At 41.8% G+C, this 12,966-nt stretch overlaps 1 protein-coding gene across 4 annotated transcripts; it reads left to right on the top strand.

Moving 5' to 3' along the window:
* The first annotated feature begins 1,399 nt into the window (after positions 1-1,399).
* On the top strand, positions 1,400-12,508 carry LOC112259097 (transmembrane protease serine 13). Of its 4 annotated transcripts, none has more exons than XM_042326738.1 (14): positions 1,402-1,775; positions 2,029-2,294; positions 4,628-4,796; positions 4,941-5,051; positions 5,331-5,480; positions 9,044-9,170; positions 9,441-9,536; positions 9,941-9,984; positions 10,157-10,316; positions 10,603-10,781; positions 10,902-10,997; positions 11,176-11,318; positions 11,508-11,663; positions 11,935-12,508. In XM_042326738.1, the coding sequence occupies exons 2-14, from the start codon at positions 2,280-2,282 to the stop codon at positions 11,947-11,949; spliced, it is 1,461 nt and encodes a 486-aa protein (XP_042182672.1). In that variant the 5' UTR covers positions 1,402-1,775; positions 2,029-2,279; the 3' UTR covers positions 11,950-12,508. The 4 variants fall into 4 exon arrangements, with proteins under 4 accessions (XP_042182673.1, XP_042182672.1, XP_042182670.1 ...); XM_042326736.1 differs by having other exon boundaries at positions 1,405-1,775; positions 9,938-9,984; XM_042326739.1 differs by lacking the exon at positions 5,331-5,480 and having other exon boundaries at positions 1,400-1,775; positions 9,938-9,984.
* The last annotated feature ends 458 nt before the right edge of the window (positions 12,509-12,966 follow it).

Below are 12,966 nucleotides of genomic sequence, written 5' to 3' on the forward strand. Positions count from 1 at the left end.
AAAGCGAGAACATTACATGTGTTCATGTGGGCTCTCGAGTGGTGCAGCGGTCTAAGGCACTGCATCTCAGTGCAAGAGGTGGCACTACAGTCCCTGTTTCGAATCCAGGCTGTATCACATCCAGCCGTGATTGAGAGTCCCATAGGGTGGCGCACAACTGGCCCAGCGTCGTCCGGGTTTGGCCAGGGTAGGCTGTCATTGTGAATAAGAATTTGTTCTTAACTAACTTGCCTAGTTAAATAAATGTTCAATTTTAAAATAAAAAAGCATACTGTACAGTGGTTAACACTGCCCTCCCCCATCCCGCCCATATATCCCAGTGCAGTCTTCCTGGCCCTAGAAGAGCAGAGTCAATCCCACATGTACAGTAGCCTACTGATCAACATCCTGCCTCTGTTCCACTGTAGCCCCAAACCCTCTGAATGTCTGGGCAGGTAGCAGCTCCTGTAGAAACACAGGAGAGCCTGTATCTGGTCTTACACCTGCTCCCCCCCAAGGGTTGAATAAAAACTATAGACCCACCTATTCAACTGCCATTTTCCACCCCCCTCTCCAATGTGCTGGTCTTCTCTCAGAACAGTATCTACTTGTTAGTCCAATGAAGGCTTCCCTCTGTTGCGCGGGACTGACTGAGGTCCACATTCTTATAGTAAAGCCCTGAATGACAAAATGTAGGGTGTAATGGAATTATTTGGTGAATGATGGCATAGAATATTTGTTGTTTATGTATGACATCTCTAATTTAATTCAACATTCATTTTTTATTTTCCTCATTGATCATTCCTGGAGTTATGGTTATTTTGTTATGTCATATGTGTAATTCTCAGCTGAAACAGCAGATGAGCCATTGAATGGTCACTGTAGGTCAGGGCTCTCCAACCTTGTTCCCGGAGAGCTACCCTCCTGTAGGTTTTCGCACAAATCCAAACCTGATTATTAGAATCAGGTGTGCTAGATTGGGGTTGGAGCGAAAACCTACAGGACAGTAGCTCTCTCCGGGAACAGGGTTGGAGAGCCCTGCTGTAGGTATATTAAAATGTGGCCACTTGGAGGTGTACAGAGAAGAGAATACTACCATTGTCTTTGTTTTATGCTTTTATAATATTCAAATGTACATACAAAAATATATTTGTCTGAGCTATCCAAACACAATCAGGCACACACACACACACACACACAACACACACACACACACACACACACACACACACACACACACACACACACACACACACACACACACACACACACACACACACACACACACACACACACACACACACACACACACACACATTGTTTGGTTTACTATACCTTTTGAGGACCAAACAATTGATTTCTATTCAAAATCCAATTTTCCCTAACCCTAAACATATCCCGTAACCCATAAACCTAACCCTAATTGTAATCCTAAACCTAAAATAGCCTTTTTCCTCATTGGGGACAGGCAAAATGTCCCTACTTGTCCGGGTTTTCCTTGTTTTACTATCCTTGTGAGGACTTCTGACACTCTCACAAGGAGAGCTGCATGTACATGAATGGTTTTGGTAGAGCAGTGATAGTAATTGTTCTACTCTAAAAGAAAATTGTCCTTGTTTGTACAAATTACCCTCCTACAGGACCTGTCACACTGACGTAAATCACTTGATCCAGAATGTGACAAGTGTTGAAAAAGTACATGTTTGGTCTATTTCAGATCCATGACAGCAAACATGTGACTTCATGTGGGGAGCATACTCAAATAAGCTATTTTAGTTGTGGCGTCGTTGATAGAGGTAGAAGTGGCTTTTTGTGCTTTGTGTGTTATTCTTTCTTTCTTTGTTTTTGACAGGTGTTTAACATTTTCGTAAGCTATAAATACGGATGATTGTTTGTTCAATGTGTACATGTCTTTATCTAAGTAAACTTTAAATAAAAAAGTATAATAATCTTACTAAACATTAATGGATTGAATTTGTGTTCAATCTTCATAGATAACATAAGATATTGCATTGTAATTGTATTTAGTCATTCCAATTATCTCTTTAGAAAACAACATAAAAAACAACAACAACTTAAGTGTGTCTGGATGCTGTGCGCGTGTCACCCACTTTCCATGGTGGAACCTGTTGGGACAGTATTGAAGAGGAAAGGAGGAGGTGGAAGGAGAGAGGATTGGATTCCAATGCCTGTGGAACAGACAGAGACTGGACAGAGACTCACAAAGCTATAGGATTTCTCCTGTAGAAGTGGCCCAGACCCCAGTGAGACCACCTCAGACCACAGGCCTCCACACACAGATGGAGCATGACCAGGTTATTGGATTTACTCTCTTCTATAACTCATCGGACATGTCTATTGGATAATATTGATCTTTTTACTTTTGTTCCTACTTGGTTTGGGAACAAAACATTGCCAGATCTAGTTTTGTGCCTGGTATGGCTGATAGACCATGCATTTTTTTATTTAAATGTATGATTAGTAGAAGTTTGAGGCATATAAATGAGTATTTATGTAATTGTATCTTGGCTTTCAATGTTTGCTAGTAAATTCAGTTGTGTTTCACTGACCAGTAATTTGCCATTCGGGTTTGGATCCACTGAATAGATTGTTGGTTTGGATCCACTGAATAGATTGTTGGTTTGGATCCACTGAGTAGATTGTTGGTTTGGATCCACTGAATAGATTGTTGGTTTGGATCCACTGAATAGATTGTTGGTTTCGATCCACTGAGTAGATTGTTGGTTTGGATCCACTGAATAGATTGTTGGTTTGGATCCACTGAATAGATTGTTGGTTTGGATTCACTGAATAGATTGTTGGTTTGGCTCCACTGAATAGATTGTTGGTTTGGATCCACTGAATAGACGTATTGGTGCAACACTTCTCAGCATTGCTCACACTACCATAACAACACTTACAACATGCTTGTGATGCTGATGGGTGTGTGTGTGTGTTAGAATATTGTGAAGAACATGCCATGGACTTATAAAAACACCTTCCGCATATCAATGTTTGTCTAACAGATGTTGGATCTTAACTTGATCACTCAGGAAATTCAAATGATCCTTGTGAATCCCTGAAAAATAGCATTTTGCTTTCTCTTCATGCGGGGGCAGTCGAGTCATTGGGATCAGGGCTTGCTATCAAAATTATTATCGCTCAAATGCTGGGCCTAAGTCATATCACTGCAACATTAAAATGTTCAAAAATGTATCTGAAATGCAGCCATATATACAGTGCATTTGGAAAATATTGAGACCCCTTCACTTTTGACACATTTTGTTACGTTACAGCCTAATTCTACAATGGACTTTAAAAAAATGTCCCTCATCAATCTATACACACAATACCCCATAATGACAAAGCAAAAACAGGTTTTTCTAAAAAATAATAATCATATTTACATGCGTATTCAGACCCTTTACTCTGTACTTTTGAAGCACCTTTGGCAGCGATTGCAGCCTCAAGTCTTCTACACTACAAGCGTGGCACACCTGTATTTGGGGAGTTTCTCCCATTCTTCTCTGCATATCCTCTCAAGCTCTGTCAGGTTGGATGGGGAGCGTCGCTACACATCTATTTTCAGGTCTCTCCCGACATGTTCGATCAGGTTCAAGTCCGTGCTCTGGCTGTGCCATTCAAGGAAATTCTGAGAATTGTCCTAAAGCCACTCCTGCGTCGTCTTGTCTGTGTGCTTAGGGTCATTGTCTTGTTTGAAGGTGAACCTTTGTCCCAGTCTGAGGTCCTGGGCGCTCTGGACAAGTTTTCATCAAGAATCTTGTCGTGTAAAATTCTTTATTAAGTGAGAGAGACTTATTATTTCTTCAAACAATCAATATTGATTGATAATTGCAACGGTGATCGTTGAGAGCCCAACTTTACAGAGGAATCATGGTTCCTTATATAGCTGACACTAAAAATGCTTAGTCATGGCTGCTTAGTCATGGCTGGTTCCACCCCTCCCCAGCAGCTTGGGGAATCATAAGCTATCTTGGGTTCATCTTGTGAGTTATGTGCACCAGGTGTTGTTTTACCCCCCAGCTTAGTGTCTCGGATGCAAAGATGATTAGAGACAAAGAGGGGTTTGTTCTACTCCTTCAGGCTATCTCTATCTGGGGCCACACAGAGGCCAACTCATTCTATTGAATGCAGGCTGTAGGTTTTACCACCAAGCCAGCACAAATCAATTGCTAGCTCCAAGCCCCAGAGGCTTGAGTACTCATCGACGAGAGAGTACTCATCAATGCTTAAACAGTATTATAACATAATCTTGTAAATGTTCCACCATAATCTCTCTGTATTTTGTTCCGTTCATCTTTCCCTCAATCCTGACTAGTCTTCCAGTTCACTTTGCCATTATGGGGAATTGTGTGTAAATTGAGGAGGTAAAAAATAATTTAATCCATTTTAGAATAAAGCTGTAACTGTACATACAGTGCATTCAGGAAGTAAGGGGTCTGACTACTTTCCGAATGCACTGTATATTTCATCAGTTGTGTCTTTTATAGTTCAGGGTCGTGTAGGATTTTGGGCTAGAGTTAAACTTCAGATGTAATCATAGAAGTCCTTCCTGTGTTTAGAATTTGATCACGTACGTAGCCTACTAATGCCCATGAAAACCTACCTGACTCCCTTCTCTCCACAGAACAGTGACCATCCACCCCCATACTACTTAGCAGTAGTGCCCACCCAGCCTCCTCCAGAGTATGGAGAGGTGGTGGGAACAAGAGGGTGGTCTGACACCCCCTCCCAACCTTACCACATCAACCAGCCGATGCCACATGCAAATGTCATCCATGTCTCTCAGAGTGCCCGTAAGTTCCTCACATTCCCTTTAACTTCTTCAATCCTCAATATATATTCCTTCCCCTAACTATAACTATAACGCTTTCTATGAGAGGGCTCCATCTCTCTCTCTCTTTCTAAACCTAAAATGTCTCTGTTTCTCCCCCCTGCAGCCCCTCGTCGTAAGAAAAGCTTGTCGTGTGAGAACAGTTCCCACTGTTACAGAGGATCAGGAGAAGCCACCCTACTGCTTGTCTTCCTCGTTATTGCTCTCTGGCTGGGGGGTAACTGGACCAATAACTTACAGAGAACCCATACAGTACAATTATGTGGACATAATGTAACATCATTTAACACTGACATAATGTAACAATACAATATGTCCGAATTTATGACAGAAACATCTATTTCCAAAATCATAAATTCCATATTAAGGGTATGATGTGAATGTAATATACCTAGTATGATATTGCATTGTTTTGGTATACTAACATGGGGGCTTCCATCGCTCTGGATATCCTCTGGCCTCTCTCTTTGACCTCTGACCTTTGACCTCTGTCCAGTATGTTACGGTCCATCCCTGGTGTCTGGCCACCTAAACAGCAGTGAAGCCTACCAGCCCAGCGAGATGGAGAAAGACAGCTGTCCCTCCAACACTGTGGAGTGTGATGGCCGACAGGAATGCAAACTGGGCAGTGATGAGACCAATTGTTGTCAGTACTCCAATAGCTATCACCTAGTTTTTATTGTCAGTAACAAAAACAGAAGGATCCTTTCTGGATCTGTAATGGATTTGTAATGTTCTAACTGAGTGATGCATCTGTGTGATCCAGTGATGTTCTAACTGAGTGATGCATCTGTGTGATCCAGTGAGGTTCTAACTGAGTGATGTATCTGTGTGATCCCGTGATGTTCTAACTGAGTGATGCATCTGTGTGATCCAGTGATGTTCTAACTGAGTGATGTATCTGTGTGATCCAGTGATGTTCTAACTGAGTGATGTATCTGTGTGATCCAGTGATGTTCTAACTGAGTGATGTATCTGTGTGATCCAGTGATGTTCTAACTGAGTGATGCATCTGTGTGATCCAGTGATGTTCTAACTGAGTGATGCATCTGTGTGATCCAGTGATGTTCTAACTGAGTGATGCATCTGTGTGATCCAGTGATGTTCTAACTGAGTGATGCATCTGTGTGATCCAGTGATGTTCTAACTGCGTGATGCATCTGTGTGATCCAGTGAGGTTCTAATTGAGGGATGTATCTGTGTGATCCAGTTAGGTTCTAATTGAAGGATGTATCTGTGTGATCCAGTTAGGTTCTAATTGAAGGATGTATCTGTGTGATCCAGTTAGGTTCTAATTGAAGGATGTATCTGTGTGATCCAGTGATGTTCTAATTAAAGGATGTATCTGTGTGATCCAGTGAGGTTCTAACTGAGTGATGCATCTGTGTGATCCAGTGATGTTCTAACTGAGTGATGCATCTGTGTGATCCAGTGATGTTCTAATTGAAGGATGTATCTGTGTGATCCAGTGATGTTCTAATTGAAGGATGTATCTGTGTAATCCAGTGATGTTCTAACTGAAGGATGTATCTGTGTGATCCAGTGATGTTCTAATTGAAGGATGTATCTGTGTGATCCAGTGAGGTTCTAATTGAAGGATGTATCTGTGTGATCCAGTGATGTTCTAATTGAAGGATGTATCTGTGTGATCCAGTGATGTTCTAACTGAGTGATGTATCTGTGTGATCCCGTGATGTTCTAACTGAGTGATGCATCTGTGTGATCCAGTGATGTTCTAACTGAGTGATGTATCTGTGTGATCCAGTGATGTTCTAACTGAGTGATGTATCTGTGTGATCCAGTGATGTTCTAACTGAGTGATGTATCTGTGTGATCCAGTGATGTTCTAACTGAGTGATGCATCTGTGTGATCCAGTGATGTTCTAACTGAGTGATGCATCTGTGTGATCCAGTGATGTTCTAACTGAGTGATGCATCTGTGTGATCCAGTGATGTTCTAACTGAGTGATGCATCTGTGTGATCCAGTGATGTTCTAACTGCGTGATGCATCTGTGTGATCCAGTGAGGTTCTAATTGAGGGATGTATCTGTGTGATCCAGTTAGGTTCTAATTGAAGGATGTATCTGTGTGATCCAGGGAGGTTCTAATTGAAGGATGTATCTGTGTGATCCAGTTAGGTTCTAATTGAAGGATGTATCTGTGTGATCCAGTGATGTTCTAATTGAAGGATGTATCTGTGTGATCCAGTGAGGTTCTAACTGAGTGATGCATCTGTGTGATCCAGTGATGTTCTAACTGAGTGATGCATCTGTGTGATCCAGTGATGTTCTAATTGAAGGATGTATCTGTGTGATCCAGTGATGTTCTAATTGAAGGATGTATCTGTGTAATCCAATGATGTTCTAACTGAAGGATGTATCTGTGTGATCCAGTGATGTTCTAATTGAAGGATGTATCTGTGTGATCCAGTGATGTTCTAATTGAAGGATGTATCTGTGTGATCCAGTGATGTTCTAATTGAGTGATGTATCTGTGTGATCCCGTGATGTTCTAACTGAGTGATGCATCTGTGTGATCCAGTGATGTTCTAACTGAGTGATGTATCTGTGTGATCCAGTGATGTTCTAACTGAGTGATGTATCTGTGTGATCCAGTGATGTTCTAACTGAGTGATGTATCTGTGTGATCCAGTGATGTTCTAACTGAGTGATGCATCTGTGTGATCCAGTGATGTTCTAACTGAGTGATGCATCTGTGTGATCCAGTGATGTTCTAACTGAGTGATGCATCTGTGTGATCCAGTGATGTTCTAACTGAGTGATGCATCTGTGTGATCCAGTGATGTTCTAACTGCGTGATGCATCTGTGTGATCCAGTGAGGTTCTAATTGAGGGATGTATCTGTGTGATCCAGTTAGGTTCTAATTGAAGGATGTATCTGTGTGATCCAGGGAGGTTCTAATTGAAGGATGTATCTGTGTGATCCAGTTAGGTTCTAATTGAAGGATGTATCTGTGTGATCCAGTGATGTTCTAATTGAAGGATGTATCTGTGTGATCCAGTGAGGTTCTAACTGAGTGATGCATCTGTGTGATCCAGTGATGTTCTAACTGAGTGATGCATCTGTGTGATCCAGTGATGTTCTAATTGAAGGATGTATCTGTGTGATCCAGTGATGTTCTAATTGAAGGATGTATCTGTGTAATCCAGTGATGTTCTAACTGAAGGATGTATCTGTGTGATCCAGTGATGTTCTAATTGAAGGATGTATCTGTGTGATCCAGTGAGGTTCTAATTGAAGGATGTATCTGTGTGATCCAGTGATGTTCTAATTGAAGGATGTATCTGTGTGATCCAGTGATGTTCTAACTGAGTGATGTATCTGTGTGATCCCGTGATGTTCTAACTGAGTGATGCATCTGTGTGATCCAGTGATGTTCTAACTGAGTGATGTATCTGTGTGATCCAGTGATGTTCTAACTGAGTGATGTATCTGTGTGATCCAGTGATGTTCTAACTGAGTGATGTATCTGTGTGATCCAGTGATGTTCTAACTGAGTGATGCATCTGTGTGATCCAGTGATGTTCTAACTGAGTGATGCATCTGTGTGATCCAGTGATGTTCTAACTGAGTGATGCATCTGTGTGATCCAGTGATGTTCTAACTGAGTGATGCATCTGTGTGATCCAGTGATGTTCTAACTGCGTGATGCATCTGTGTGATCCAGTGAGGTTCTAATTGAGGGATGTATCTGTGTGATCCAGTTAGGTTCTAATTGAAGGATGTATCTGTGTGATCCAGGGAGGTTCTAATTGAAGGATGTATCTGTGTGATCCAGTTAGGTTCTAATTGAAGGATGTATCTGTGTGATCCAGTGATGTTCTAATTGAAGGATGTATCTGTGTGATCCAGTGAGGTTCTAACTGAGTGATGCATCTGTGTGATCCAGTGATGTTCTAACTGAGTGATGCATCTGTGTGATCCAGTGATGTTCTAATTGAAGGATGTATCTGTGTGATCCAGTGATGTTCTAATTGAAGGATGTATCTGTGTAATCCAGTGATGTTCTAACTGAAGGATGTATCTGTGTGATCCAGTGATGTTCTAATTGAAGGATGTATCTGTGTGATCCAGTGATGTTCTAATTGAAGGATGTATCTGTGTGATCCAGTGATGTTCTAATTGAGGGATGTATCTGTGTGATCCAGTGAGGTTCTAATTGAGTGATGTATCTGTGTATTATCCAGTAAGGTTCGGGTCGAACGGGGCTCTCCAGGTGAAGACAAACAGCGCTGGTAGTTTCCTCCCTGTATGTTACAGTGGCTGGAACAAGGGCCTGGCTGACCAGACCTGTGCACAACTAGGCTTCAGAGCGTAAGATCCTCCACTGTTTTGCTGCCCTCTTTTGGTCTAAAGATTGAACTGTGCAAACCTGTGTGACCATACCCATCAAATACATCGAAATCAAATCACATTTTATTCGTAATGTACACAGGTTAATGAATGTATAAAAGGTGCATGAAATGCTTGTGTGCTAGTTCCCTCAATATTGCAGTACAATAACCAATAATCAATGGGTTTAGTGGTGTGAGGTAGTGATGTGGGGACGTGTATATGAACTTCTCCCTGCATCTATTTATTTAGGAGTCATAGCACTAGCAGTGTGAAAGATGGGTCCTCTACCACTCTCACTGTGACAGGGCAGACCTGCAACACCATCCAGGGAAAGGTGTCAGTAAAGTGAGTGCTCCTGGACACACTCAACAGCCCTTTGCATATGTCACACACTGAGTAATCATTTACATGCCAAGTTGTGTACATAGCTGCGGGAAGTAGGGATGCTGCAGCACCTCCTAAATAATCAGAATATATACACACACAAACAAATATATAAATAAATAATAAATCATTGTTATTTATTTATTATATATATATATATATATATATATATATATATATATATATATATATATATATATATATATATATATATATATATATATTTTGTTGTTGTTTGTGTGTGTATATATTCTGATTATTTATCAGAGCCAAAAATGTCACCATTAGACCATTAGAAGGCAAATAAAACATGTGACCTCATTGGTGATCTGATTGAACTGTGCGTTTCTGTCTGTGTTCAGTAGCTCATCTTGCCTCAACAAGGACACTGTATCCCTGCAGTGTATCAGTGAGTAACTGTCTTTACATTCTCACAGTTCATACACAAAGGCAACCAGTGGTGTTTTAAGGCTGGATAGAGCTTCATCTAGCTCTCCTGATGAACAGAGGACCAAATACAAATCCCCATACTGTATTAGGACTACAGACCGACTTACTCCCTCTCTCTGTCCCCATGGTAGACTGTGGCCGGCAGCAGTCGTCCAGAATCATAGGGGGCTCTGCAGCGAATCTGGGCGATTGGCCTTGGCAGGTCAGCCTCCACTTTCGGGGTTTTCACACCTGCGGAGGCACCCTGGTGGCTCCTGACTTTGTGGTGACAGCAGCCCACTGCTTCTCCAGGTCAGTACGGCAGACACCAGAGCAGACAATGACAAGGAGCTGTGCTGAGACAATGTAAAACAGAACAGTAATGACATTATCAAACAGAACATATAGAATAGCCATGAAATGTAACAATGCTAAGACAAAAGAACTGGGCTATAACAGAACAGATGCAAAGACAGAACAGATCTGGAAGTGAACAAAGCTAACCGAAGTGAGCTAGACTGAACAGTGCTTACGATGAACATAGCTAAAACAGTTATCAGTGAAGACGTAAATAACCTAACAACTCTTCTATCTCTAGGAAAGACTCATCATACCTGGTGCCCAATAACTGGCGTTTGTACATGGGCATGGTTTCTCAGACGATGCTGCCTGTCCCTGAGATGTTGGAGAAGATCATTGTCCATGAGAGCTATGATGATAACACCAACAACTATGACATTGCCCTGCTTAAACTCACACATTACGTAGACTACTCCAGTGAGTTCACCTTTAACCTAACAATATTACGTGATTAATGATGCACATTACACCATACTGGGTCACTATTATCTTCGATCGTCATAATTAACGTGTGTGTGTGTGTGTGTGTTGTTTCAGACAGCATCCAGCCTGTGTGCCTGCCTGCCTATGACAAGACCGTCTCCCCTGGGACAAAATGCTGGACCTCTGGATTTGGGACAACAGAGGGGACAGGTGAGAGTCACAGGGACTGGCACAGGGGGGCGACTGTTAGGTTCTGTTTGCCATTGGGGTGAACATGAAGAGGAAATAGAAATGCAGCATGATATGTGATGTAATTAAGGACTAGAAAACAATCTGGTGTGATATTCTGTATGGTGATATCCGTTTGTTTTTGTTGCTTTATGTTCAGCCCGTGGATCCACAAGTCTTATGGAGGTGACTGTGGACATCATTGACTCCAGTGTATGTAACAGAAACACAGTCTACAATGGCCAGGTCTCTCAAGACATGTTGTGTGCTGGAGATATGAAGGGAAGCAAGGACTCCTGCCAGGTGAGTAAAGAGGACACTAGGACCCATCAGAGAACCACAGACAGTAGCTACTTCCACACAGCTTCTTACATGATGTCCACAAATCTCATCCTGTGTCGCTCTATTCCCTCCTTCCCTTTTCTTCTCTCCCTCTTCCTCTCATCTCCATTTCCATCTCCCACTCCCCCTACCGCCCCCTTCCTCCACTAGAGGGACAGTGGAGGTCCTCTGGTGTGTAAGGACTCAGACCAGCGCTGGTACCTGATGGGGGTGGCCAGCTGGGGGGTAGGCTGCGGCAGGAGTAACATGCCGGGGGTCTACAGTCGTGTCAGCCGCCTGCTGCCCTGGGTCTACAGTAAGATGCAGGTAGGGAAAGGAGCACCCAGGACCACTGGGAAGACACATGCTCAGATAACCTCAGCACTGGGGTGGAATTCTATCAATAATTCAATTCATTTTCATCTGTACTACTTCAGAGGGCACTTATATTCATTTTGATATTTTACATATAGTATCATTAGTTCAACTTAAAACTGTGAAACCTAATTATAGTTAGCTGTCAGAATAAGGATTGAGTAGGATGGTGTTATTAGTAATGTGACACCTGAACATGTTCCTTCTACTCTCCATCTCCCAGCAAGCAAGACCGTGATATGATCACAGCTGCTCTCATCCAGGGATGCTCAGCATGTCTTTTGGACCTGACAATGAGATTGGTGTGAACCCTACAACACTGGCAGGGAATGGAAGGCTTGCAAGAAAGGTTTTTATATGTGATATCTGCTGTCATTGGACTGCTGTCATCTTAACGTGCGTTGGATCATTGTTTCCCTGAAACAGTATTGAGCATATCTATATTTGTGACATATTTTATGAAGAATGTCTTTTACTCACACTGCAACCTCTTATGAAGCTATAAACCTGTCTCAGGATATACTCTAGGTTCACATGGACCTTACTGATGCTACAGTGAACTACACTTGCTGTTTTCTATGGCTGAGAGTTGTGAAACGGAAGAAAATTTATCAGGAAGATTGTTCTAATCACTTTAACGTAACACTAATTACCTTTTGGCACTGATGATTCCTTGATTGTTTGTTGATTGTTTCAACTTATGTACCCTTTTTGGTGTGATGTGTGTGAATGATCGATTCTGCTTTTCCATGTCTATCACTGTGTGTCAATTGGAATTATAATTTATTTTGTCATTATTTGAGTCAGAATGTATTACTCATACTCGAAACGCCATGATTCAACTTCATGAATGATATTGAATATCATTCTTCTGCTGTTAATCAATAGCTGACTAGAGCACGAGGGTGTAATTGTCTATTGACTGCAGTGGAGAGTATGGATATACCAGTGACCTCAGTACATGAGTGTAGTTGAGATGAATGGAAGCTGATGGTTGATGGCTGCAGGCCTGTAAGTAAGTATTTTTCCCACTGGGAACACACTGGTTGAATCAACGTTGTTTCCACGCCATTTCAACACAATTACGTTAAACCAACGTGGAATAGACGTTGAATTCACGTCTGTGCCCAGTGGGTTGTTAATCCTCCAACAGGCATCATTGACAAACTAGGTCCAGAAAATGTTGAGTAATCAATGTGACAGACAGGTATGTTTGTCCCTGTTTCGTTTTGTTTGCTTCCGTTTAAGAAATGTT

This window comes from Oncorhynchus tshawytscha, linkage group LG09, assembly GCF_018296145.1.
Source record: "Oncorhynchus tshawytscha isolate Ot180627B linkage group LG09, Otsh_v2.0, whole genome shotgun sequence".
Lineage (NCBI taxonomy): Eukaryota > Metazoa > Chordata > Actinopteri > Salmoniformes > Salmonidae > Oncorhynchus > Oncorhynchus tshawytscha.